This window comes from Culicoides brevitarsis, chromosome 1 (genome assembly GCF_036172545.1).
Source record: "Culicoides brevitarsis isolate CSIRO-B50_1 chromosome 1, AGI_CSIRO_Cbre_v1, whole genome shotgun sequence".
Classification (NCBI taxonomy): domain Eukaryota; kingdom Metazoa; phylum Arthropoda; class Insecta; order Diptera; family Ceratopogonidae; genus Culicoides; species Culicoides brevitarsis.
The window spans coordinates 39233341-39257486 of NC_087085.1; the positions used below are offsets into that span (position 1 = coordinate 39233341).

The 24146-nt window shown below is 29.2% G+C and overlaps 6 protein-coding genes across 9 annotated transcripts in view; 2 read left to right on the top strand and 4 right to left on the bottom strand.

Moving 5' to 3' along the window:
• Nucleotides 1-1621: 1621 nt before the first annotated feature.
• LOC134838227 (NAD-dependent protein deacetylase Sirt6) lies at nt 1622-2881 on the bottom strand. The gene is made up of 3 exons (XM_063853708.1): nt 2738-2881; nt 2556-2667; nt 1622-2499 (listed from the first exon to the last, which is right to left on the bottom strand). The coding sequence occupies exons 1-3, from the start codon at nt 2801-2803 to the stop codon at nt 1643-1645; spliced, it is 1035 nt and encodes a 344-aa protein (XP_063709778.1). The 5' UTR covers nt 2804-2881; the 3' UTR covers nt 1622-1642.
• Nucleotides 2882-2960: 79 nt separating this feature from the next.
• Nucleotides 2961-4011, top strand: LOC134838050 (large ribosomal subunit protein uL22). The gene is made up of 3 exons (XM_063853495.1): nt 2961-3039; nt 3302-3388; nt 3450-4011. Exons 2-3 carry the CDS (start codon nt 3308-3310, stop codon nt 3927-3929), a joined length of 561 nt encoding a protein of 186 aa, XP_063709565.1. The 5' UTR covers nt 2961-3039; nt 3302-3307; the 3' UTR covers nt 3930-4011.
• Nucleotides 4012-4971: 960 nt separating this feature from the next.
• LOC134838167 (proteasome assembly chaperone 2) lies at nt 4972-5833 on the bottom strand. The gene has a single exon (XM_063853639.1). It carries the CDS (start codon nt 5765-5767, stop codon nt 5063-5065), a length of 705 nt encoding a protein of 234 aa, XP_063709709.1. The 5' UTR covers nt 5768-5833; the 3' UTR covers nt 4972-5062.
• A 987-nt stretch (nt 5834-6820) lies between these two features.
• Nucleotides 6821-8268, top strand: LOC134838446 (protein artemis-like). Its single transcript, XM_063853976.1, has 2 exons — nt 6821-7033; nt 7092-8268. Exons 1-2 carry the CDS (start codon nt 6926-6928, stop codon nt 8154-8156), a joined length of 1173 nt encoding a protein of 390 aa, XP_063710046.1. The 5' UTR covers nt 6821-6925; the 3' UTR covers nt 8157-8268.
• Nucleotides 8269-8654: 386 nt separating this feature from the next.
• Nucleotides 8655-12210, bottom strand: LOC134838197 (carcinine transporter). The gene is made up of 8 exons (XM_063853672.1): nt 12142-12210; nt 11933-12056; nt 11594-11856; nt 10738-10841; nt 10563-10676; nt 9879-10508; nt 9154-9373; nt 8655-9095 (listed from the first exon to the last, which is right to left on the bottom strand). Exons 1-8 carry the CDS (start codon nt 12187-12189, stop codon nt 8736-8738), a joined length of 1863 nt encoding a protein of 620 aa, XP_063709742.1. The 5' UTR covers nt 12190-12210; the 3' UTR covers nt 8655-8735.
• Nucleotides 12211-13890: 1680 nt separating this feature from the next.
• Nucleotides 13891-24146, bottom strand: part of LOC134827135 (protein winged eye) — a 364969-nt gene continuing 354713 nt past the window's right edge. For 2 of the 4 annotated variants that reach the window (XM_063839684.1, XM_063839687.1), the window contains 7 exons: nt 19856-20061; nt 17569-19794; nt 16544-16772; nt 15658-16163; nt 15413-15592; nt 14619-14780; nt 13891-14558 (listed from right to left, as the gene is read on the bottom strand). In XM_063839684.1, coding sequence (XP_063695754.1) covers nt 14319-14558; nt 14619-14780; nt 15413-15592; nt 15658-16163; nt 16544-16772; nt 17569-19794; nt 19856-20061 — 3749 coding nt within the window. In that variant the 3' untranslated portion in view covers nt 13891-14318. The remainder of the gene's footprint in view (nt 14559-14618; nt 14781-15412; nt 15593-15657; nt 16164-16543; nt 16773-17568; nt 19795-19855; nt 20062-24146) is intronic. The other 2 variants (XM_063839686.1, XM_063839685.1) reach the window with 2 other exon arrangements.

Genomic DNA, 24146 nt, shown 5'->3' on the forward strand with positions numbered 1-24146 from the left:
CTCAAGTCAAGTTTCAACCCATATTTAATAGATTTCAAAGCCAAAAGTTAATAAATATGCATTCTGAAGATGATTTCCATGCATATCTCCTCGATTTTTGAAGAAATAAAAAAAACAACGATTTTATCATATGAGGAGCAAAAATCGTTGTTTTTTCTCAACTCAATTTTCAACCTATATTTGATGGGTTTCAAAGCTAAAAGTTAATAAATATGCATTCTGAAGATGATTTCCATGCATATCTCCTCGATTTTTGAAGAAATAAAAAAAACAACGATTTTATCATATGAGGAGCAAAAATGTTGTTTTTTCTCAAGTTTCAAAAGTTTCAACCCATAATGGGTTTCAAAGCAAAAGTTAATAAATAAAAAAAAAACAACTTTTATCATATGAGGAGCAAAAATCGTTGTTTTTTCTCACGTCAAGTTTCAACCCATTTTTGATGGGTTTCAAAGCTAAAAGTTAATAAATATGCATTCTGAAGATGATTTCCATGCATATCTCCTCGATTTTTGAAGAAATAAAAAAAACAACGATTTTATCATATGAGGAGCAAAAATCGTTGTTTTTTCTCATCAAGTTTCAACCCATTTTTGATGGGTTTCAAAGCTAAAAGTTAATAAATATGCATTCTGAAGATGATTTCCATGCATATCTCCTCGATTTTTGAAGAAATAAAAAAAACAACGATTTTATCATATGAGGAGCAAAAATCGTTGTTTTTTCTCAACTCAAGTTTCAACCCATTTTTGATGGGTTTCAAAGCTAAAAGTTAATAAATATACATTCTGAAGATGATTTCCATGCATATCTCCTCGATTTTTGAAGAAATAAAAAAAACAACGATTTTATCATATGAGGAGCAAAAATCGTTGTTTTTTCTCAACTCAATTTTCAACCCATTTTTGATGGGTTTCAAAGCTAAAAGTTAATAAATATTCATTCTGAAGATGATTTCCATGCAAAAATCGTTGTTTTTTCTCAAGTCAAGTTTCGATTTCTGATGAAGAAATCAAGGAGCAAAAATCGTTGTTTTTTCTCAAATCCATCACTTTTTAACCATTTTTTGATGGGTTTCAAAGGTAAAAGTTAATAAATATGCATTCTGAAGATGATTTCCATGCATATCTCCTCGATTTTTGAAGAAATAAAAAAAACAACGATTTTATCATATGAGGAGCAAAAATCGTTGTTTTTTCTCAAGTCAAGTTTCAACCCATTTTTGATGGGTTTCAAAGCTAAAAGTTAATAAATATGCATTCTGAAGATGATTTCCATGCATATCTCCTCGATTTTTGAAGAAATAAAAAAAAACAACGATTTTATCATATGAGGAGCAAAAATCGTTGTTTTTTCTCAAGTCAATTTTCAACTTATATTTGATGGGTTTCAAAGCTAAAAGTTAATAAATATTCATTCTAAAGTTGATCTCTATTGATATAGGAATATAAAGTGCTAGGTATTTTAAAGAAATTTGAATCACATCGATTGATAAAATATAATTAATTTTGTTTTTTTAAGTCAAACCAAAAGCTTTCATTATTTACCATTTTGAAAAAACGATAATATTTTTCAAAAATATATTTTTTTTCTTTATTTTCACAAACATAAATTCTAAAATACTGTAAAACCTTTAAAAAAATTAAGAAATTTCCTCTTTTTTCTTCTTTTTCGGTAAATTTTTGAGATCATCACAATTTTCTTCTTTTTTCCCCAAAAGACCTGCTTTCCTTTTTTTATTCAGTTCTTTTATTTTCGCGTCGTACTCTTTTTCCATTTGCTTCACATTTTGCGCTGGAATTGTCCATTCCATGTCACATGGCACTTTTTTCGTTGGATCATCTTCAACTTTATATTCTTCAATTTCGACGCCCAAAAACTTGCAAACCTTCTCGAGAATCGCATCCACATACGTCGCAATCACCAAATCCGCCTTTTTATCATGCTTCGTTGGCTGCAAATTACAAATCACCGTTTTCCCGCCATATTTTTTGTTGCGAAAGGGCAGCGATCCCGCGGGAACAATTTGAAGCGTCGTTCCGAGCGTGATATTGACATCAGCTAAGGTCGCATTCCAATACGCCATATCCAAATCTTTGTCAGGCAAGTCGTGTTCCCAATCCAGAATGTTGTCAATTAATTGTCCGCCACGACAGGCACGCGCGCTTTTCGTGCCCGGGCACAAATTTCCCGTGAGTTTTTGTCCGACGGTTGGAGCTTGTGTCGCGCGCACAAATTGTCGCTTGCATTTCGTGCATTGTTCGAGAAAATAATTTCCGTGGAGCTCTGAGAGGTATTTTCGATCGATGCCCGACTTCAAATGGAGTCCATCGATGTTTTGTGTGACGATGTAGTGAACGTAACCGGCACGAATGAGCGATTTAAGAGCCATGTGAGTCTTTGTAGGAACAGCTTCGTTAAAGGAAATATCCATGGAAGGCTTTTCGCCTTTTTCTTCGAGAGTCCAAACCCCATTGGGACCACGAAAATCCGGAATTCCTGCAAAAAAATTAAAAATTATCAAAAAATCTTAAGAAAATCGAGTTAAAAATTACCCGCCGACGTGCTAATTCCTGCTCCTGTGTGAACCACAACTCGTTTCGCTGTGAGAAGCCAATCCGCTAATTGTCGACATTTCTTTTGAATCTCCTCATCGTCATCAAATCGCTAAAAAATTAATTTAAAAAAATTTTTTTTTAATCAAAAACAAAGTTTTATTAAATTTAGTAAAATTTACCTCTGGAATCCCCAAAACTCCTTTGTTATCGTAATCCGAAAGTCCTTCGGCGTAATTACAGGACATTTTCTGCCTTAAATTCACTGATTTTCACTCAAATTTACAAGAAAACACGAAAAAACAATAAATTTTGGTCGTTAAATCAACTCGCCATCCGTTAATTCAAATATTTTGATGCCGCAAGCGATTTCGTTGTCTCAAGCGGTTCAAGCCAAGTTCGCAGCTGAAGTTTAAACTGCTTCTGTCATGTGTCGACTCCTTCTTTTTCCCCATCGTTTCATTATCGGAACATTTTTTAAAAGGTTTTTATTCATTTTTTGTCGATTTTCGTCCCTGAAATCCCTGAAAAGTGCTCCAAAGTTGCGAAAGCAAGTCTCTGATGCGGTTCAGAGTGAAATTTATCAATTGAATTGCGAGATTTTTGTGATAAATGGATAAATTGTGCAAACTCTTTTTGCCATGTGGCCATGCCGTGCATACTGTATCCACACAGAGACGTGTTTTCATGAGGCTTGCACTTGATTTTGTTCGAATTTTTGCTAATTTTGTGTTTTTTCGTTGCAGTAAATAATGGGTAGATACGCAAGAGAACCAGAAAATGCTGGCAAATCCTGCTGCTCTCGCAGTTCAAATGTCAGAGTACATTTCAAGGTAAATTTTTTCAAAAGTTTTTCGTGTAAACAATTTTTAAAAATCAAATTTTTCCTTTTAGAACACCCGTGAGGCTGCCCTCGCCATCAAGCACATGCCCTTGAAGCGTGCCCAACGTTTCCTCAAGAACGTCTGCGAAAAGAAGGAATGCGTTCCCTTCCGTCGTTTCAACGGTGGTTGCGGACGTACGCCACAAGCGCGCGTTTGGAAGACCTCCATCGGTCGCTGGCCCAAGAAATCCGCCGAATATCTTTTGCAATTGTTGAAAAATGCCGAAGCTAATGCCGATTATCGCGGTTTGGATGTCGATCGTCTCGTCGTCGACCACATTCAAGTCAATCGGGCTCCATGCTTGCGTCGTCGCACATATCGTGCCCATGGGCGTATCAATCCCTACATGAGCAGCCCCTGCCACATCGAGTTGCGCGTCACCGAGAAGGAAGAGGTTGTCGCCAAGGCTACCGAAGAAGAGCCAACCAAGAAAAAGACCTCACAAAAGAAATTGAAGAAGCAAAAGGAAAAGATGTTGCGCAATGAATAAATTTAGATTTTTTGTACAACAACTTTCGTCTTTAACACATTCAAGGATTTAACAGAATAAAACACGCAAGAACTCGTGAAAATTGGTTTTAATTTAATTTTGCTTCAAATTTGTTTTGAATTTGCTTGAAAAGAAGAAAATCTAGTTTTGCTCTTTTGGAAAAAAAAATTAAAAATTTTTTAAAATTTTCGTCAAAAATTTTATTTTTTTATATTCGGTTTTAAAAATCGATTTTAAATATTTTGAAACTTGAAAAATATTTTACGATTTATTTATTTTTTTTTATGAATTTTTCTCATAATTTTTATTCAATTTTTACAGTTCAGTTAAAGTATGTATAAAAAAAATGAAAAAATTGGCTTTAAAAGTTTCCTAAAAATTCAAACAATCAGTATTGAAAAAAAAATATTTAAGGTTTAATTTTTTTTAAAACTGAATATTCAAATTTTTAGATAAATTTTTAGGGAATTTAAAATCTATTGTTTTTTTTTATTTCATTTTTAATTATTTTTTTTATAAAAATTAAACAAAAAAATTATACCAAAAAAAAAGGTTAGAGAATTTATTTAAATTATTAAATTTAAAATATTTTTTTGAATTTTTTTATTTTTTTTCTTATAAATATTTTCATATTTTGGAGTAACAAGATTTAAAAAGAGTGCAATTTAACGAAAAAATTAAATTATTATTTTTTTTTAATTTTAAAAAATTCAAATTAATTTATTTAAGATGTAAAAATTATTTTTTAAATTTTTAATTAAATTTTTTTATCGAGAAAGAATTTAATCCAATTTTTTTTAATTTTCGAAATTTTATTGATAATTTTTATTGTATCATTAATTTATGAAAAATCCATTATTGACTTCAAATATCACAATTTTTAAATATTTACTTTCGAAAATTTATTAAAAATTTTTAAAGTGTGAAATTAATTAATTTTGAGCTTTACCTATACCTATTTTTTTTTCGAAAATTATTTTTTTTTTAATTTTTGAATTTTTTCTGATCTCAAATTGCTTTAAATTTGGAAAATTAAAAGATTTTTTAATTTTTCCTTTCTCCAGTTAAAAAATAAAATTTGTGGTAAATTTTTAAGTTTGAAACAAAATTTTATTTTCATTTTTAAAAAAATCTCAATAAATTTCCGTTGGAGGTCGATTTCCGAACAAAAATTTCCACGAAACCGGCATCGTTAATTTGTCATTTTTCGGGCCGACGTCAACGAATTTTCGAATTTCGTTTAATTTCAAGAGCAAAGTCACAGCATCCGGAATATTGTCGCCTTCCGATACATATTTGTAAAGTACGAGTGTGTCGATGTCTGCTTCAGCGAATTTTTCAAACAGTTTCACCGCATAACCGCCTCCCAAAATCTTCAAGGGACTTCCTGCTTTGTCTAATCCCGGAATTCCGCTCAAATCCTTATTTTTGTTGTCATAATAGGCAAAATCGCTTCCTTGAACCGAATGTTTTTCGTATCCGTAGCAAGCTGTGAGCACAATAACGTCTTTGACTTTGTGACTTTTGGCGAAATCGACGAGTTTTGAGAAGAAATCGCCCATGAGAGGAGCTGTCAAGGGCGTTCGGAGTTGCAGGACGGCGAGTTGCTTGCTGTCGACGTATAATTCAGCAGCTGTGGTGACTTTATCCGTGACGTGTTCGAATGCCGAGAGCCCAATTAGCGGCGGAATGGAGTCATGGAAGACATTTCCCACTTTTACCATTTTGAGGTTCTCGATGAGCAAGTCGGCGGTGAGTTGAGAGACATTTCCGACGCAGGTGCTCGGGATGAGGAGTGTGTAACCTTCGAGGCAAGTGTTCTCTGTTAAATTTATCATTTTTTTTCTGTCGAAACGGGAGATTTGTTGTGGTTTAAAGCACTAAGTCATCGTCTACTGTGTGACGAGTTGTGAGGCGTTGTTCATTTTGATGTCAGACAAAATAAAAAAAACATTTTGGATTTTTTTAAATAATTTCATTTTAATTTTTAAAAAATTGATTAATTTTGGAATTAATTTCGAAATTTTTTTTATTTCATTTTATTTTATTTAAATAAATATTTTATTTAAAAAAAAATATTTTTAAAACTTTTAAATATTTTTATTTATTTTTTTATTTAAATCAAAATATTTACTTGAAAACTTTTCAAATTTTTACTTAAAAAATATTTTTTATTTAGATAAGTTTTAATTTTTTCTGTAAAAAAAATTTTAGTTAAAAATTTAATTTTTTATTCAATTCTTTCTATTTTTTTAAAAAAATGAACTTTAGAAAATTTTAAAATATTTTATAAAAAATAACTTTCAATTCAAAATTTAAGGATAAATTTTAATGAAATTTTCAAATTTTGCACAAAAACTTAACTTTTAGTAAAAAATTTTGAAACTTTTGTTTAAAAAATGATTTTCTTCGTTCTATATTCAAATTTTTTTTTGAACAAAGTTAAGTTCTTAGTTGAAAATTTTCAATAAATTTAATATTATTTATTTTTTCGGAAAAAATTAGCACATTGCTTCTTATCCTTAAAATTTTTTTCCAAAAAATTTGAATTAATATTACAAAATTCATATTTTTTTTATTAATTTTTAATTCAAAATTTTCAATTTATATTTAAAAAAATTAAATTTCAGTTCCAAATTAATTTTTTTTCTAAAAAGGCAATTTTATGATCAAAATTCAAAAATTTTTCTTAAAAAAATTTTTTTTTGAATCAAAATTCTTCAAAAATTTTTCAAACAGATTTAAAAATTCTTAGAAATTGTCTTCCCTTTTAAAATTTTTTCCCCATTTGAATAAAACTTTATTGATGAACAACGCCATTTCGACTCGAATATTTATAAACAATCGAATTTAACCTCACTCTCTTCTCAGTTACGGGCGCAATTTCACAATTTCCTCAAAAAAATCTAAAAAAACTAATAACGGGACGCTTTACAATTATGAAAATTGCTCAAACTATTCATTAAAAAGACAAATTTGTCGAATTCAATGTCAAAATGAGCACATTTAGTGGAAAAATCTCCCATTTCCCACTCTTGTCAATTGATAGATTCGATGGAGATCATTTAAAATCCGAAATTTTCTTGTTAAGCCATTGTCATGAGGTAATTTTTCCATGAAATTCTTCTTAAAATAAGTTTTAATTATTTTTTTTTATTTTAGGATCACATGATTGGTCTCCGCAACCCCGAATTCAAAGGTCCTCTTTACTTGAGTCCTGTTTCCGCTGTTTTTGTGCGTCAAAACTTCCCTCACATCAGAAATTTACAAGAAATTACGAATGGAATCCCGGTTCACATCAAAACTTCTGAAGGAGAAGTCGTTTTAACTGCCTTTCCAGCAAATCATTGTCCTGGCTCTGTGATGTTTTTGTTGGAAAATGACAGTAAACGGGTTTTATACACGGGAGATTTTCGTTTAAACCTGAAAGAATTACAAAAAATTATTCCTTTTAACGAATACAGAAACTCAATCGACGAAATTTATTTGGATTCAACTTTTTTACGAAAAAATTACGAAAATTTTCCGTCTCAAAAAGAAAGTTGTGAAGCAATTGCGACTTTAATCAAGGAATGGACTTCTTTAGGTTCGAATAAAAAAATTTTACTTCACATTTCCGCTCGTTACGGGTACGAATGGATGTTCATTCAGCTCTTCAAACGACTAAAAATGAAAATTCTCGTAAAAACTTCCGAATTTACGAGTTATCGATACATTCCAGAACTGGATGAGGCTATAACTCACCTTTCAAACTCCGCACAAATCCACGCTTGCAACAAAAACCTTAAAAACTGCGATTGTAACGCTTTTTCACCTAAAGATGAGGTTCGTACAATTCGTGTTTCGGCGATGATTTGGCAAAATTGGGATCGTTCCAAGAGTTTTGTTCAAAAAGATGAGAAATTAAACGAATTTTATCGCGTTTGTTACTCAAATCACGCAAGTTTAAGCGAAATTCGGGATTTATTGAGGTTCTTGAGACCTAAAGAAGTCTTTTTGAATGTCATTCCATTGGATAAAGCTGAATATGATAAAATGACAGAAACTTTGAACAGTATTATGAAGGAATTTCAAGCAAAAAATGAGAAAATAGGAGATTTAGAGTTACCGTTGTCATTTTCGAACATCAGTAAAGTAGGAAAGAAAAGACTGGAAATGGAAGAACAAAGACTGGCGAAGATGAGAAAGCTTGAGATTGAAAAAGTTGATGAGAATTGTGATTTATAACGATAGAAAATGTCGTTTTTTGGGATTTTTTTCGACTGGGACCTAAAATTATTTAAAATTTTGATATAAATTATTATTTTTTGTTAAATATTTTTTAAAAAATAAATTAAAAATTACCTTAATTTTTTTTTGCAAGTTGATATTGGAAAAAATTTAAAAAATCCAAAATTTTTGATTCAAAAAAAAAAAAAAAAAATAAAAATAAAAAATATTTAATTAATTTTAATAGTTTAAATTAATTTGTATTAAAATAATTAAATTTTTAATTAAAATTAATTTAATTTAAAAAATATAACAAAATTATTTTTAAAAAATTAAATTTATTAATTAAAAAAATTAAATTAAATTACTCAAAAAAATGATATTAATTTGAAAAATTATTTTGAAAATTTAGTAAAATTAAATAATTTTTTTAAAATAAAAATTAAAAAATAATTAATTTAATTTTTAACCGAAAAATTAAATTTTTAAATTAAAATTTTTTTTAAATAATTTTTTAATACTTTCTTTCAATAAATCTTCTTTTTTCACATCAAAAATCAACAAATTAACAACATCATTTAAAATAAAAAAAAAAAATCAAAACCAATACGTCAACTGCATTGCTCCATCTCTCGTTTTTTGCGTATCCATAACACTTTTTTGTCTTATCAGTCGTTTCATGGAAGGTCTTGTCACTCGCTTTAACGTCGGCTTATAATTCAAACTTATAATTTGATCAACACTTTCATTCGCATCTGCATCCACGTACGTATTTTCCGTTATTGTCAGTGGTTTTTTAAGATCTGTTGATGTCGGATCTGTTCCAAATAACTCTCCCTCAGCTAATGTCGATGGCAATTTTTGATTCAACGTTTCCGGAAGCTTCAAACCTGTCAAGCCTCCAACCATTATGAGGACTCCCATGATAATTAATGGTAACACGAGATTTTCACGACCCTGAAAATTCGAAAATTTTGAATTTTAATCGAAGAAATGAAAAAAAAAAAATTTTTACCAGATAAGTTACGAAAGGAATGATGATTAAACCGATTCCGCCGACATAACTTGAAAATCCAATGCCAACTCCTCTGATCTCCGTTGGGTATAGTTCTCCGGCAAAGGGATAGATGATCAAAAATGACGCGGAAATCATCGATTTTGACAGAAGGAACAAAGCAAGTGTCTCGTTTACAGCTTCTTTTGGCAAAACAACCGTTAAAATACAGCAAAGGCCTCTAAAAATATAATTAATTTAATTTTTTAAAATATTTTTTGATAATTTTGACAGCTTAAATTATGACAGCTGTCAAAAAAAATTGGATTTAAATATTTGAAAGAAGAAACTTTAGTCAAAAGCAAAAAAATTAGTTTTTATCAAAATTATTGAAGTTAAAAAAAATTATGACAGTCAAATTTTTTTTAAGTTTTTATGTATTTAATTTTTTTTTAAAACTCATTATTTTAAAAATTTTTTCTAAAAATTTTATATTTAATTTTTTTTTTGACAAGTGACAGATGTCATTTTTTAAATTGAATTTTATATTTGAATTTTTTAACTGAAAAATCAAATTTTTGAAATTTTTCACATTTTTTATTTTTAAAATTTCAAAATATGACAAATTTTAAAACTTTTTAAATCGAATGTCAAAAAATATTTTTTTTTAAATAAAATTTTCTAAAAAATTTCACTGAATTGTTTTGAAAATAAATTTAAATTTCAGTAAATAAATCAATTCTTACCCTAAAATCATCAAAATAGACAGCGGCCATCGTCTTCCAAATCTATCCATTGATATCCAAGCGATCACATAACTCGGCAATTCCACAAGCGACGACAAAAAGAAACTCACATACTGATTACTGCCCAAATTCGGTCCATAATAACTCAATCCCAGGTAAACCGTTTCATTAGCAAACCAATTTAACGTGATAAGAATCGTTTTTATCCGCATATTTGGCGTTCGAAAAAGATCTATCGCACTAAAATTGTCCGTTTCTTGAAAACTTTTTCGATTCATCTCGACCAATTTGTGCTGCAAACTCGTGCGAAACCATTCCGGGATCTCCTTTTTGTTGTGCCGCGCCATATTTTCCAAAATCCGAAGGGCATCTTGCAATTTTCCCTTGGTCAAAAGCCATCTTGGTGACTCGGGCAAGATGAAAATGTACAAATAATAGAGGAGAAAGGGAACGGAAGTGTACCAACACAAATGAACCCAATTCCGGATGAAATAAGTGACGACAGCAAGTAACATCAATCCAAAAGAGTAAAAAGTGCAAGTTAAGACGGTAACGAAAGATCTGTAATGCGGACCAACAAGTTCTAACGCGATGATGAACGGGATTTGGTAGACAGCGGGAACAGTTGTACTGAAAAAATAAAAAATTAAAAATTTTTAAAGAAAAAAAAAATAATTTTCTTACCCGACAATGACTCGACTGAAAGCCCAAAGCCAAAAATCTTCACTAATAGCGGTTATGAAGCTTCCAATGAGTAAAGTTGACAAACAACAAAAGTACGAAATTTTTCTGCCGTATCTGAAATCTCAATTAGTTGAAATTAATTTGTGTTAATTTTCGAAAAATTTCAATTTTTTACCTGTCATTTAGGATTCCAAATGAATAAACTCCGATTGGACCGCCAATATTCAAAGCTACGAGGGCGTACGTTGGGTAAATGTCCTTATCACAGATTAAGTTGAACTAAAAAGTAAAAATTAAAAAAAAATTTTTCAGGATTTTTTTGAAAAAAATCAGATTGAAAAATAATTAAAAAATTATTTGTATTTTGACTTTTACAACATTTCAACATAATAATTTTTTATTTTTAAAGGTAAGAAATTTAAACTTTTAAGCTGTTTTAAGGGAACTTTTAATCTTTTTTTAATTTTTTTTTTCAGGTAAGATTAATTATTTTTTTTAATTAGAAAAAAAAAATCACAAAATTTTTTTTAAAGTTATTTTAACGTAAATTCACATTTTAAAATTTAATTTTCAAGAATACTAAAAACATATTCTTGAAGACAGTAAAAAAATTACCGAAACGTTGAAAGAATTATTTTTTTTTATTATCTGACCTGAATCAAAAATAATAAAATTCAAAAAAAAAAATTATTATTTTTTTTAAAAAAGTTATAAAAAAATTATTCTTCTAAGCATCAAAGAGAACAGGCCCGAAAATTGTAAAAAAATCTTAAAATTTATTCCAAATAATTCAAACCAAGCAAACAATTTCACGAATCTTCAATTTCTTTAGAAGCAAAAAATCACAAATATCATCAAAATCACTTTTGCTAAATTGCTTATGAAAATTCACAAAAAAATTCATGTTTGAGTAAATCCAAAAATATTTTTAATTAATTAATTAAATTTTAAAATTAATTAATTAAAATTCTGATCTCCTTTAGAGATCAGTTTGATAAATTTTCAATCATTAGGTTGTCATATCAACTTACTTGCGTCACAATCGAAGCATTAACATCAATTCCCACAAAATGCCATCCATCCAAACACGTCTCCAATGGCCATGAAGTGTTCGGTTCTAACATCGCTTCAATTTCCTCCGAAAGTTCTGTCCAATTCACTTTATATCTCTGACACTTATCAAAGCCCGTGGTTTCATTAAACGGAATTGTGAGATTTTTCAAAAGATCCTCTGATAAATTCAGCACATTCGGAGTCGCACACCAATAATCCTCAGGTATATCTGTCATAAAAACTGCAAAGAAAACATGAAAGACCGCGAAAAAAGTCTGACGTAACAATTTTTCTAGATTTCATTGATAAATATTTACGTTGATTGAAAGCACAAAATCCGCATGGAATACAGGCCGGTAAACAAACGAAAAACACAAGAAATTTCTGATATCGACCAAATTCGCCAATGACTGGAAGAAGTTCATCCAAATCAAAGGAGTCCTTGAAAAAATTTGAAATACAAAAAAAATGAGGTTATATTAAGATAAGATCAAAGTAACCCGCGCAATTTAAAAAAAAATATTACATCACTATGATCACTCGAGTTTTCTTTTTCCTCAATGTCCTCCATCATTGCGGAAATTTTCGTTGTCCATTCAGTTCGAAAAGTAAAATAATACTGAAAATGCAATTCTACTTTTAATATGCTAATTAGGAATCCATAGAAAGTGATAATCTTCAATGTTCGTAGAGACAATGGAGAAGTAGAAGGACATGACAAAGAATAGTTTTGTTCAAGTATGTTTTGACTTTTGAAAAAGTAGGCGATGCAGAAGAATTTTTGAAATTGAAGTAGCCTAACGGATTATTGGTTTTAACTGATTCTTGCATATCAATCATATATCAAGGATTATGGGCCAATCTAAGCTTAAAGTGCATCATAATATTTGTTTGTGCATTTCGTATCATGGTGAAATAAAATTTTTATATTCTACTATATTTTAATTTTGATTATAAATCGTAGAAGGCACTGAGATGCAAAAAAAAAAATAATAAGTGTAATGATGTTTCAGCTTTTTTTATCATTTCAAAAAGAAAGCTGTCCGAAATTTTAAAGATTTTTTTTGCCATCCTTCTACTGCATTTGTGGAACGTTTTTTTTTGTTAAACAAAAGTTTTATAGAAAAGTTTTGGATTAACTTAAAAAAAATGTCTGTAAGTATTTTTATTTATTTTTAGTTGAATTTCAAATATTTTCATTCATTTTAGGATAGTTGACTCCATTCAGAGTTGGATATTCATGAGTGAAATTTTATTCGTAAGTTAATAAAATTAAGTAGTATTTTTACTTTAAATTTAATTTTATGTTTTCTATTTATATGGCGTTTTACAGATGTAGTGCGATTTTCAATTTTTGTTAATGATGGTTTAGTTTTTCTTTGTACTTCTTCCATTTTTTGATTGATTCAATCCTTCCGAATTTTCTGTATTAACCGTCATTTTTTAGATAATTTGAAATTTTAAATGTCATCAGGATTAATAAAAATTTCATTAGAATCATTAGTTTTGGAATTTCAAAAATAATTAAATGACGACTAAATGCTCTTCTTTTCCTTCAAAACGTCAAAATTAATAAATTTCGTATTTTCTAAAAAGCTGAAAGTTTACTGAAATCTTTTTTTGTTCCGTTTTGAGGTTATGTCATCAGGTTGAAGTGATTTAAAAAATTGAATCTCTTTATTGAACCTAAAAAAAATTAATTAATTGAAATAAAATTGTCTCATCATCAGGATAAACTAATAAATATTACAGAAGAAATTAATAACTTACCAAAAACTGAAAAAAACTTCATCAACTTAGTATCCCATTAAAACTCCAATATTTTTTTTCTTTATCCTCATCTTCATGATTTCTTTCTTTATTTTTTTCCTTAAAACTAATAATTTTTTTTTTTGCTTTAAAAATAATTTTATAACTTATATATTTTTGATTTTTTTTTAATGAATATTCTTAACATTAAAATAGATACAAAAAATGTCCTTAAAATTAACAAAATAAAAAATATAACATCAAGTACTTATTTATCTTACAAAAAAAATTATTTAATACAAAAATAATTACAATAATTGATTTGCTTGTTCAATTGCACGTCTAATAATACAAAGAAGAAAAAAATAATAATCTTGAGATAAATATTTAACAAAAAAAATTATAAAAAAGTGATGATGATAAAAATAATTCCAGCTTATTACAAATAAATTACATTACATGGATGGATGGCTTTAGTTATGAGTTACAAATATTATTACATTAATGTTGAACAAGAAACAATTAAACTTATTTAATATATAATTTTTACATATTTCATAGTACCTTCCAAAATGGGCTTTCGTATCCAAATTTCGTGTAAAAAATAAGTTTATCCAAAAATTTTTCATACACTTATCTCTTTTTTTATGTACATTCTTATTTTTTGTGTGTTTTTATGATTTAACGATAATTTAGTGATATATTTTTTTTAATTATTATTTTAAATTGAACTTTCTACAAACATTTACAATTTTCTTAAATATTAATGTGATATTTTTTTTTTATTTATTTACATTTTTTGTCTTTGACACATTCCTTAATTTTAACGATTTGTAATTTTTTTGAAAAACACAAATTTCTTTAGCTCATCAGTTTCACAATTTTCTCGATTTGTAAAATTTTTGGGTATTTTTTTTTGAATTTCATCACAAGTATTAAATTAATTAATTAAATTTAGGCCCATGTCTCATTTTCCGCAAGAACGGGAATGTTTTCTTCCATTTTGATGCGTCGCGGGGTTGGATCGTAAAAGCCAGCTTTGTAATAGGTGTCATTGTTGTCATAGATCGACTTGTATTTTTTCGGGTCATCGCCGAATTTGGCGGTATATGCATCAATTGGGAGCACTTCACACTTGTGCGAGATGGTTTGCACGTCGTTTTCGTCTTCGTGAGGAGATTCGAAAAGGGCACCCTGTTAAAAAATGTTTTTTAGTATTTTTGTTGGGATTTGAAGAAATTTTGAAAGACTTACGGGATATTTCATGTTTGGAGCACCTTCGGTCTCTTCAGGATGATAGAACCATTTAACACGGACGACCATGTTGTTCGCTGCTGTCTCCCACATTGACTCAATATGTCCAATGTATGGTCTGTCTGGTCGTCCCGTCGATAAAAAAACTGCACTGTCGCCAACCTGAAATTCGGAAATTCAAAGGAAAATTAAATTTTTGAACATTTTTTGAAAAAAAAAATTTTTTTTTTCACTTTTTGTCTTTTATTTTAAAATTCAAATGTTAAATTTTTTTATTTTAATTAATTAATTTAATTTAGTTAATTAAAATTTAATGTAATTAAAAAAAACATTTTTTACATTTTCAAAAAAATCTATCTTTTTAATTTTTAAAAATTATTTAAAAAAATTATTTTTTATAAATTAAATAAAATTTAATTTAATCTAAATTAATTAAAAAATTAATTTAAAAATAAAATTAATTTAAATGAATAATTTATTTGAAATCAATTTAAATCTAAAAAATAACTTTAATAGAAAAATTAATTTTTAATTTATTTGAAAATTTTGAAATAATTTAAAAAAAAATTAAATGTTAAAATAAAATTTTTTGAAAATGCAAAAATGTATTATTTTAGGTCATTTTTCGTATAATTTTAATTTTTTACGATTTTTCAATCAAAAAAAAAAAAAAAAATAAAAAAATTTAAAATAAAAAAAAAATTTTTTTTTAAATAATTTTTATAAAAATTGGAAATTAAAGAACAAAAAGTGAAAAATTCGAAGAATTTAATTTTTTCGAGGGAAAAACTTACCGAAATCGTTTCTTTTCCTCGCTGTATGGTCTTGTAAAATTGTTTCTTTACTCTACCAGTTGAGCGTTTAAAACCTTTTCCTTGCCATGTCCATAATTGGCGCGCTGGCAAAAATGCTGCGATTTTACTTGATTCGCTCGTTCCTTGTTGACAAGTTGCTTTTTTCAAGAATTTTGGTTGCTATTAAAAAAAAAAAAAATATTTTTAAATTTTCTTATTTTTTTTTTAAATTTTAAGCAACTTACATATAGAGAGCCTGAACTTTCGGTGACAGTAGATCCATTTTCCTCCTCGGTATCGTCTTTTGCGGCGACATTTTCAGCATTTTTTGGTTCAATTGTTAACGTACTGCTGCCATTCATGGGCAACTGCGAAAAACTTCCGATTTGCGAGACACTGTCATCGGGCGAGATATGTCCATCGACAGCTTCTTCCTTCGACAAATGATGATGTTTCTTGTGCTTTCGGCGTTTTTTGTGTTTCTTGTGTTTGCACTCGTCCTCGATGCATTTGTATTTTTTGCGGTGTTTCCGTTCTTCCTCGCGTTCGCGTTCTTTGTGGATTTTCTTGAGTTTTTTGCGTTCTTCTCGGTAAGCGTCGACTTCGTTGCGATTCAGCACACATGTCGCGTTGAAAATGTTCGAACAGGCGGGCAAAATGTGATCGTGCTCGAGAAGTGTGGTACTTGGAGCTCGTTTCTGCTTTCCCTTGCGGTCCAACGGATCGGCATCGTACTCTATAGGATACGAGACTTTGAAGATTTTGCAGGGAAAAAATCGCAAATTAAAACACATTCATTCTGAATACATTGACGACGTCACAAAAAACGTCTCACAGTGAAAAATATTTTTAAAAAATTTAGGAAAATAAATTTTGAAAGTTTTACAAGAACGTTAAAATAAAATAATAGGAGCCAAAAATAACATGCCAAAGTAAAAAAGAGTCATCAAAAAAAGGTCTTTGTGTTAAGTAGTGAAATGCAATGAAAAAAGTGAAAAAATGACAAATGAAATTGGCAAAGACCCCTTTTTTCCGAGCTCTCGCCGTCAAAGTTTCAGACGCTCTACGAAAGTTTACTACAAAAGTCTCAAACTACATCAAACACTTTTCAAGAATAAAATTGACACTTACCGACTATCGGGTAATTGCTTAGCAGGAAACGGATGTCTTCGATAGAGATGCGCCCATTATCGCCATCATCGAATTCAACATTCACGAATTTTCCCTCGTTATCGGAATCAGGACTACTTGGCGCGGTAACAGTTCCGGGATAGAGACAGCGATATTGTTGACTCCAATAAGCGCAAATTCGGGTGCCAATGGGAAGTTCTTCGGCACTGCGTGGAGCGACTTCCATGATCTGTGAAGAAAAAAGATGAAAATAAAAATTAAGAAAAAAATTCAAAAATTTTTAAAATGTGCATTGGGATTAAAATTTAAAATTTGCATTGGGTAAAAATTTCAAAGTTTCTATCTGATGAATTTTTTTTTACAAAAATATTCATTTTGAAAGAATTTCAAATTTAACAAACTTTCGAAAATTCAAAATGTAAAAAATTAAAAAAAATGTGACATGGGTAAAAAATTTTAAAATGAAAAATTTACATTGGGTCAAAGTTTTAAAATTTGCATTTGGTTAATATTTGAAAAAATTAAAAAAAAAATCAAATTAAAAAAATATTCTCTTGGCAAAAAAAGAGAATTTTATTTAGTTTAAAAATTTGCCCATATCACATTCTGACTTTTCCCAAAGAGAAAAATATTTTTTATGTAAATTGATTTGAAGACTTAAAAATGCATTAATTTTGGATAATTTATAACAAAAAATGTTCAAATTTTCAAAATAAAAAAAAATATATTCGTTGGGTAAAAATTTGAAAATTTTCAAAAATTTGTATTGGGATGAGAATTTAAAATGTTTATTGGGCAAAAATTTGAAAATTTTCAAAAATTTGTATTGGGATAAGAATTTTAAATGTTCATTGAGTCAAATTTTGCAAAAAGTGCAATATGATGAATATTTACAAAATTTTTTTAAAATTAAAATTGAGCTAAAATTAAAATTTTCATAAAATTTTTTCGTCCCAATGCACATTTTAAATAATTTTTCTTCAAAATCCGTTAAAAAAACACAAAATTTGTTCAAAAAAACTTACCGCATCTCTCAAAATCTCCTCTCGCGACATGATATGTGGTCGATTTCCTCGTTCACCGTCTAACGTAACGGCATAAATATCCGGGGCTTGAATGGCACTGAGACATCCGGCATAAAAAAGACCTCCCATCGACGTCAAAACCCTTAATTTATCTTGATCCAGCTGATGTGGCTTCAAGATACATCTTGCATCAATCTTCCTCTTCTCCTTTAGTTGCTTTTTGGTCTTCTTTCGTTTGTCATGTCGTCGCTTATGTGCCTTCTTCAGCTCATTTTTATCGCCGAAAATACTAAAAGCACTCGAGGATGGCTTCGAACTGTCATCATCGTGCTCATACTTGAAGGCAGACGGTTGCTTGGCTTTATTGTAGGAACTATCAGAGCTATCTGTGGTATATAATTCAAGACTTGGCGACGCATACTGCTTATGATTCTTCATTTTCATCTCTTCCATGCTGTTGGCATAAACCATGCCTTTCACATTGGTATCGGAGACGCGATCTTTCGACGCTAAAATGTACCCGATGAGCGATTTGGGTTTTTTCGCGACGATTGTTTCGGTATTTGGGCTATCGTCATGCCTTTTTGGGGTACCGCCCTTACGTTTACTCGATCTTTCTGACGAACTGGTTTCTTGTTCGTCGAATTTACTCGAGTCAGTATCACTCAAAACTTTGGGGATCTCAACCATGGTAGTGCTCGAATTGCTCGAAGATGAAAAATTCGGCGACAAAGCGGGAATCGAGCTGAATTTCATGCTCGGGAGATTCGATAGCGACGATGGTTTCATGATAAGCGAAGGGGGCGTGGCACTGGATTCACGATCCGAAGACAGAGTTTTGATATCTTTTAAATTTTTGGCCATCACAATTTCGCGTTTGACTTCTTCGCGTTTCCGCATCATCGTAATGAGACGATCTTTGACTTCTGTCTCCATTACGCTGATAATGTGCTCCGTCGTGGGCCAGTTGCTTTGATGGCAACGATGCCCGTCGTCGTGTCTGTCAGGGCACGAGCATTTCGAGTACTTTTGCTTGATTCGATGGAAGGAACTTTTGATGCGATCGTCGTCGTTGTTGTACCGTTTGCGTTTTCGATCACCTGATCGTTCACGTTTCGATCGTTTGCTGCTTTTCTTCGAACTGGAATGCTTATGTTTGCGTTTTCGTGCCTCGTAATCCTCCATGGAAGACGATGAGGGGCTACTTTTCTTGCAATTCGCGTCACTGCCGACTTCTTCTTGGAATCTTTGTTCAGCTAAAGCGCAAAGTAAGTTCAATCCGCCGAGATCTGAGTGCGTCGGTTGATGCTGTTGCTGCATTTGATGATGCGGAACTGTTGGAGAGAGACAAGAAGGTTCTGGTTGCGGGCTCAGAGGCTCTAATTTGATGTTTGCGGGAGCGACAGTTGTCGTAGTTTTCTTGTGAAAGACTTCAATGCTCCGCGAGAGTAATTCTAAGCCGCTTACATCACATCCAGAGGGCGCTGTTGCGTTATTATTGTTATTCGATATGCTCTCGTTCAACGAAGAGGCAAATCTGCTGGGGAATATCACACATTTCTCGGGCGTAACTACTTCTACTTTGGGTTTTATCGTTGGCACAATTGTTTCGGACGAACTTACGACGCAACTTTCCGCATTTGCGTCTTCCGAATGATGATTTTGCAAAAATGTACTACTCATGCACATGTCGCCATCTTGAGATGTCGTCGATTCGGGTACGGCGGCGGAGTTTTGAGTGTCGTCGTCGTTCGAATTCTCCTCTTCGCTCATCACGGGACTCGTTTGGATGTTGGCGTCTTGTACATCCGGCAAAATTGTTTGATGATGCCTTTCGTCATCGTGATGAATGTCATTTTGAGGCTCTTCAGGAGGCGGTGTGAGACATGGATGATGCACGACAGGCGACAATGGGCGACATTCTGTCGTACTTGACTCCATAATTGTCGTCGTTTGGTTTTGCGGCGCGATTTGAATCAAATTCGCCGGATGTTGGTAGAAAATTTGACCTTGAATGTCAGTTTGACCTGCCATTGCAGCGGCAAATTGCGATTGCAAACACTTTTCCGGTTCAAATAACGACTGATGAGGCGACATACCGCCCGCACTCATATCTTCGATCTTTACGAAGGCATGCGATGTGAGGGGAAGCGGCATGCCGTTTGCAGTCTTTCGTTTTCCGTCAGCTGTGAGAGCGACTAATCTCGTGTGTTGGGTTTGAGTGTGCTAAAAAAAATTAAAATTTATTTAAAAAATGAAAAAAAAAAATTTTTTTTTTAAAACTTACTTGATGCAAAGTAGCACTCGCCAAATAATCCGGTCCTAAAAGTTGAAGCGGCGCAAGAGGCGGGGGCTGTAATGCTTGTGACATTTGTGGCGGGAGCATCAGTTGTGATGGTTGACTCGTGTAGGCTGCTGTTGCTTGTGTGTATTGGGGCCAGACAACAGTTGGTTGGAATGGTTCTGTAGCATAAGACATACATAAAACTTTCTCTATAGAACGATCGACAATTTTTTTTTGTATTTTTTTTGAGATTGTGTTTTGTGTGTGTTGCAAATTATAAGAAGCAGTGTGAATTAATGGTCCAACAACATTAATTATAACCGAAAAAAAAGAGAAAAAAAAAATAAAATAAAATTATAAGATTTTTTTTTCATTAAATAAAATAAGATGATTTATTTACAAGAAAATACGTTCCAATTTTTTTTCTAATTTTTTGTTCATTTTTTTTCTCAATTTATTATTAATTAAAAAATTGGTTAAATTTAAAATTATTTATTTTTTAAAATAAAAAAATATTTTTTTTAAACTAATAAAAATTTTAAAACAGGTATTTAAAATTTTAATTAAAATATTTATTTTGTTTTTTTTTTTTAATTTTTGTAACTTAAATATTAAATTCTACTATTTAAAAAAAATTTAACTCAAGTTCAATAACTTTAAGGAAAAAAATTAAGTTGTTTAAAAATTTATTTTTATTAAAATGAAATATTCTTAAAAAAAATATTTTTTTCATAATTATTGAGTTAATTTTTAAATATTCATTTTTTGAAAAAAATTATTAATTTTTTTTTATTTAAATTTTTAATTTTTAATTATTAATTTATTTTATTTCTAATTAATTTTAATTATTTTAAAAAAATATTATTAATAAAAAGTATTAGCTTATTATTTAAAAACTTTAAAAAATTTTTCAAAATAATTTATTTTTATTGTTTTAAATATTAATTTTATTTTATTCAATTTATTATTTTGAAAATTAAAAAAAAATGAAAATCGAATAAATTTGCTGTAAATTAATTATTTCTTTAAACTTTATTCTTTTTAATTTATATAAAATATTTTTTATCTCAATTAAATTTTTATTTAATTAATATTTTTAAATTTTTATTTAAAATATTTTTTTAAAACGACAGAAAAAAATTTGGAAAAAATTGGAACGCCTTAAGATATTTTTATTAATTTAAGAAATTACGGTAACTAAACAAACACAACAAAAATCTAATTGAACGTAAATATGAATTAAGGATTAAGGCACGTTTGTGGTTTTTCTTAATTTGTTTCAAATGATTCAAGAAAACACTTTTGCCCTCATATATTTGCTTTGTTAACTCCTTTCAAGAAAATTAATCGCAATAATAATAATACGGGACGACAATTTCTTTTGAAATTTCACATCATCAAGAAAACTTTCAGAATGGGGGATGAATAATAGTTGTTTCTCGAAGTTTTAATTAGATTTCTTAGTCTGACTCGAGAATTTATAATGCACGTTTTGACCATTTGCTTTTAATTTACTCGTCCCTTCTTTCCTTTTGTGTTCGTCGGACAACAAATAGCCGGCATGTGTGTAAACTTTGCATAAAGTTTAATAATTAGTTTACTTTACTTTGCTACTTAAAGTCTTTCCTTCTTGGAAATCTGCAGGAAGTATCCTTTAAAATTTAATGTTCGGTCCAAAATTCCGGGAAAATGCCTCAAAACTAATTAATTAACGATGATCGGCGTAATAATGAGGAGCAAAAACATCAAAAAAATCGTTAAAGCAACAAAAATGCGACGTGTTCAGTGAACTTTTGGCGCAGTAGACGACTCCTCGTTAATTTTCTCGTTTAGAAATTGGTTTAGAAACGTCGTACGAGTGAGTTGTGGGAGCGTTGCCACATGTTTCCAATGACTACTCGTACGGAAAAGTGCATGAAAATCCATGTTTCTCGTGTTGTACACTCGAAAAATGGTGTTTTGGGTGCAATTTTGTTCTTTTGGTGTGGGAAGCACGTACAAATTAAATTTTTATTACATTTTGAAACCCAATAAAATTAAGCAATTAAAAAACCGGAGAAACTAATTTTCCTTTCTCGTCTCTCCTTTTTGCTTATTTTGTTACGAATTTTATGCTTTTATGAATGACACGATTATCTTTTGTGTCTTCTGAAGATAAAATTAAGTTGTCACAATTACACAAAGAGAAAAGGCGGCTCAGCTTACAAATTTTAAAGCAGATTAATCGCTCAAAGCATTTCATTGAAAAAATTTGCAATTTATGAGACAAACAAAAATATTTTTCGAAGAAAATCGATTGAATTGCAAAACAATTTTTTTTTCATGTCTCGAATTTTTTTTATCTTTTATTTATTTTTGTGATTAGCAAGGCACGTAGATGAGTTGTAACTACATATCGCTATTTGATAAGGACGTCAGTCTTAACAGTTCAACAAACTGATAACGAACTGATTTACAATCACTGCATTATTCTTATCGGTATTAGCGAGAATCGATTAAAGAAAAAAAATTATGTCAATTTTTTTTTTATCGGGAACATGCTTTTTTTGTGTGAGAGACTTTTAGTTAAAAAGTGACACAGAAAAAATATATAAAAAATATATAAAAAAAATATAAAATAATTTTTATTTATTTTAAAAAATTAAAATTTGATAAAAAATTTTTATTTGAAGAAATTTATTTAAAAATATATTTTTTTTTAAATTTATAAATTTTTCAAAATATAAAAATTAAAATTATTTTATAAAAAAAAAATAAATTTTTAACATTTTATTATAAAAAAAAATTTTACGAAAAATTGAAATTTTTTATTTAATTATTTTTTTAATAAATTTTTTAAAAATAATTTTACAATTTTTTCAAATAATTTATTTAATTTTTTTAATTTATTTTTTTTATTTTAAAATTAATTAAAAAATTAATATTAATTTAAAATATTATTTTTTTTTTAATTTTTTATTTTTTTATTGTTTAAAATTAAATTAAAAAAATAAAGTGCAAAAATAAATTTTTGTATTTTTTTCAAGTACAAAAAAATTTAATAAATAGCGAATACTCTAAAACTCATTTTCGCATAAAAAATCTGTGCAAATTTTGCGACATTGACAGACATGCATATCGTTTGACAAAAAAAATATCAGAAAAATTTTTTCGCACAAATATATTTATTTATTAGCACGAAATTGCCTTGTGACATTTTTCTGTGCGCCAAATACAAAAAAAAATCAGATATGCTTCGGGTGTAAATCATTCCCACATAAATATCGTCATTTTGCATCCATTTCTACCTTTAAACGTGGTTCCTGTGACACACTGGCTTGCCATAGTTTTCGACGAGTGCGAGATTAAACAATACGATACGACATGTGTAACAATTAAATTAAGTGGTGTTAGATTAAAAATATATTTGTGTTACATTAGCCTCTCTACCACGGACATATAAATACAAATGTGTCGTCAGGTGTTGTTTATATGTTTATTTATGGAGAGAGAAATGATAAATGCCAGGTAAATGGGGTGTAATCTGATTTTATTATTTCGTGTGTGTGTGTTGCGTGGCATGTAAAAGGGTAAGTTTTTTTTCGGAATATTGGTCACATATTGTCACATAACAATTTTCGAACTAATTGAATTATCAAGATTTTTGTTTGTTTTATTGTGGGAAAATTTTCGGAAAAAATATTTTTTGATTTTTTTTTGATATAAATTAATTTAATTTAATTAATTTATATTTCCAAAGTAGAATTAAAATTTTAATTTATTTTAAAAAAATTAAAAAAGTTGAAAAAAATGTTAAGAAATGGAATTTCTCAAAATACATATTTTTTAAAATTTTTATAAATTTATAAATTAATTTTTCCTGATAAATCTTTTTTTTTCATCATAAATAGCTTTAATTTTGGATTTTTTTTAATTTTAATAAAATTTTGAGGTTATGTTTAAAAAAATTATTTTTTAAATCATTTTGAATTAAAAAAAAAATAAACTTTGAGGTTATATTCAAAAAATATTTTTTTAAATTTTAAAATATTGATTAGATCTAAATTTTATTCAAATTTTTATAAATTTTTTTTTTTAAAAAAAATAAATTTTGAGGTTATGATCTGTTGATACTCGTATTAGGGATGTCAAAAATGCTGATCAAATATTTTGTAATTTTTGAATCTTCCCGAAACTTTGAACCGTTATAATAAATTAATATTTTTTTGCCACAAATAGCAAGAAATATCTCTCTTAAGCTTCTTACGGTTGGGATTATTTCCATAATCTCTAATGTGATGCAAAAAAAGGTATT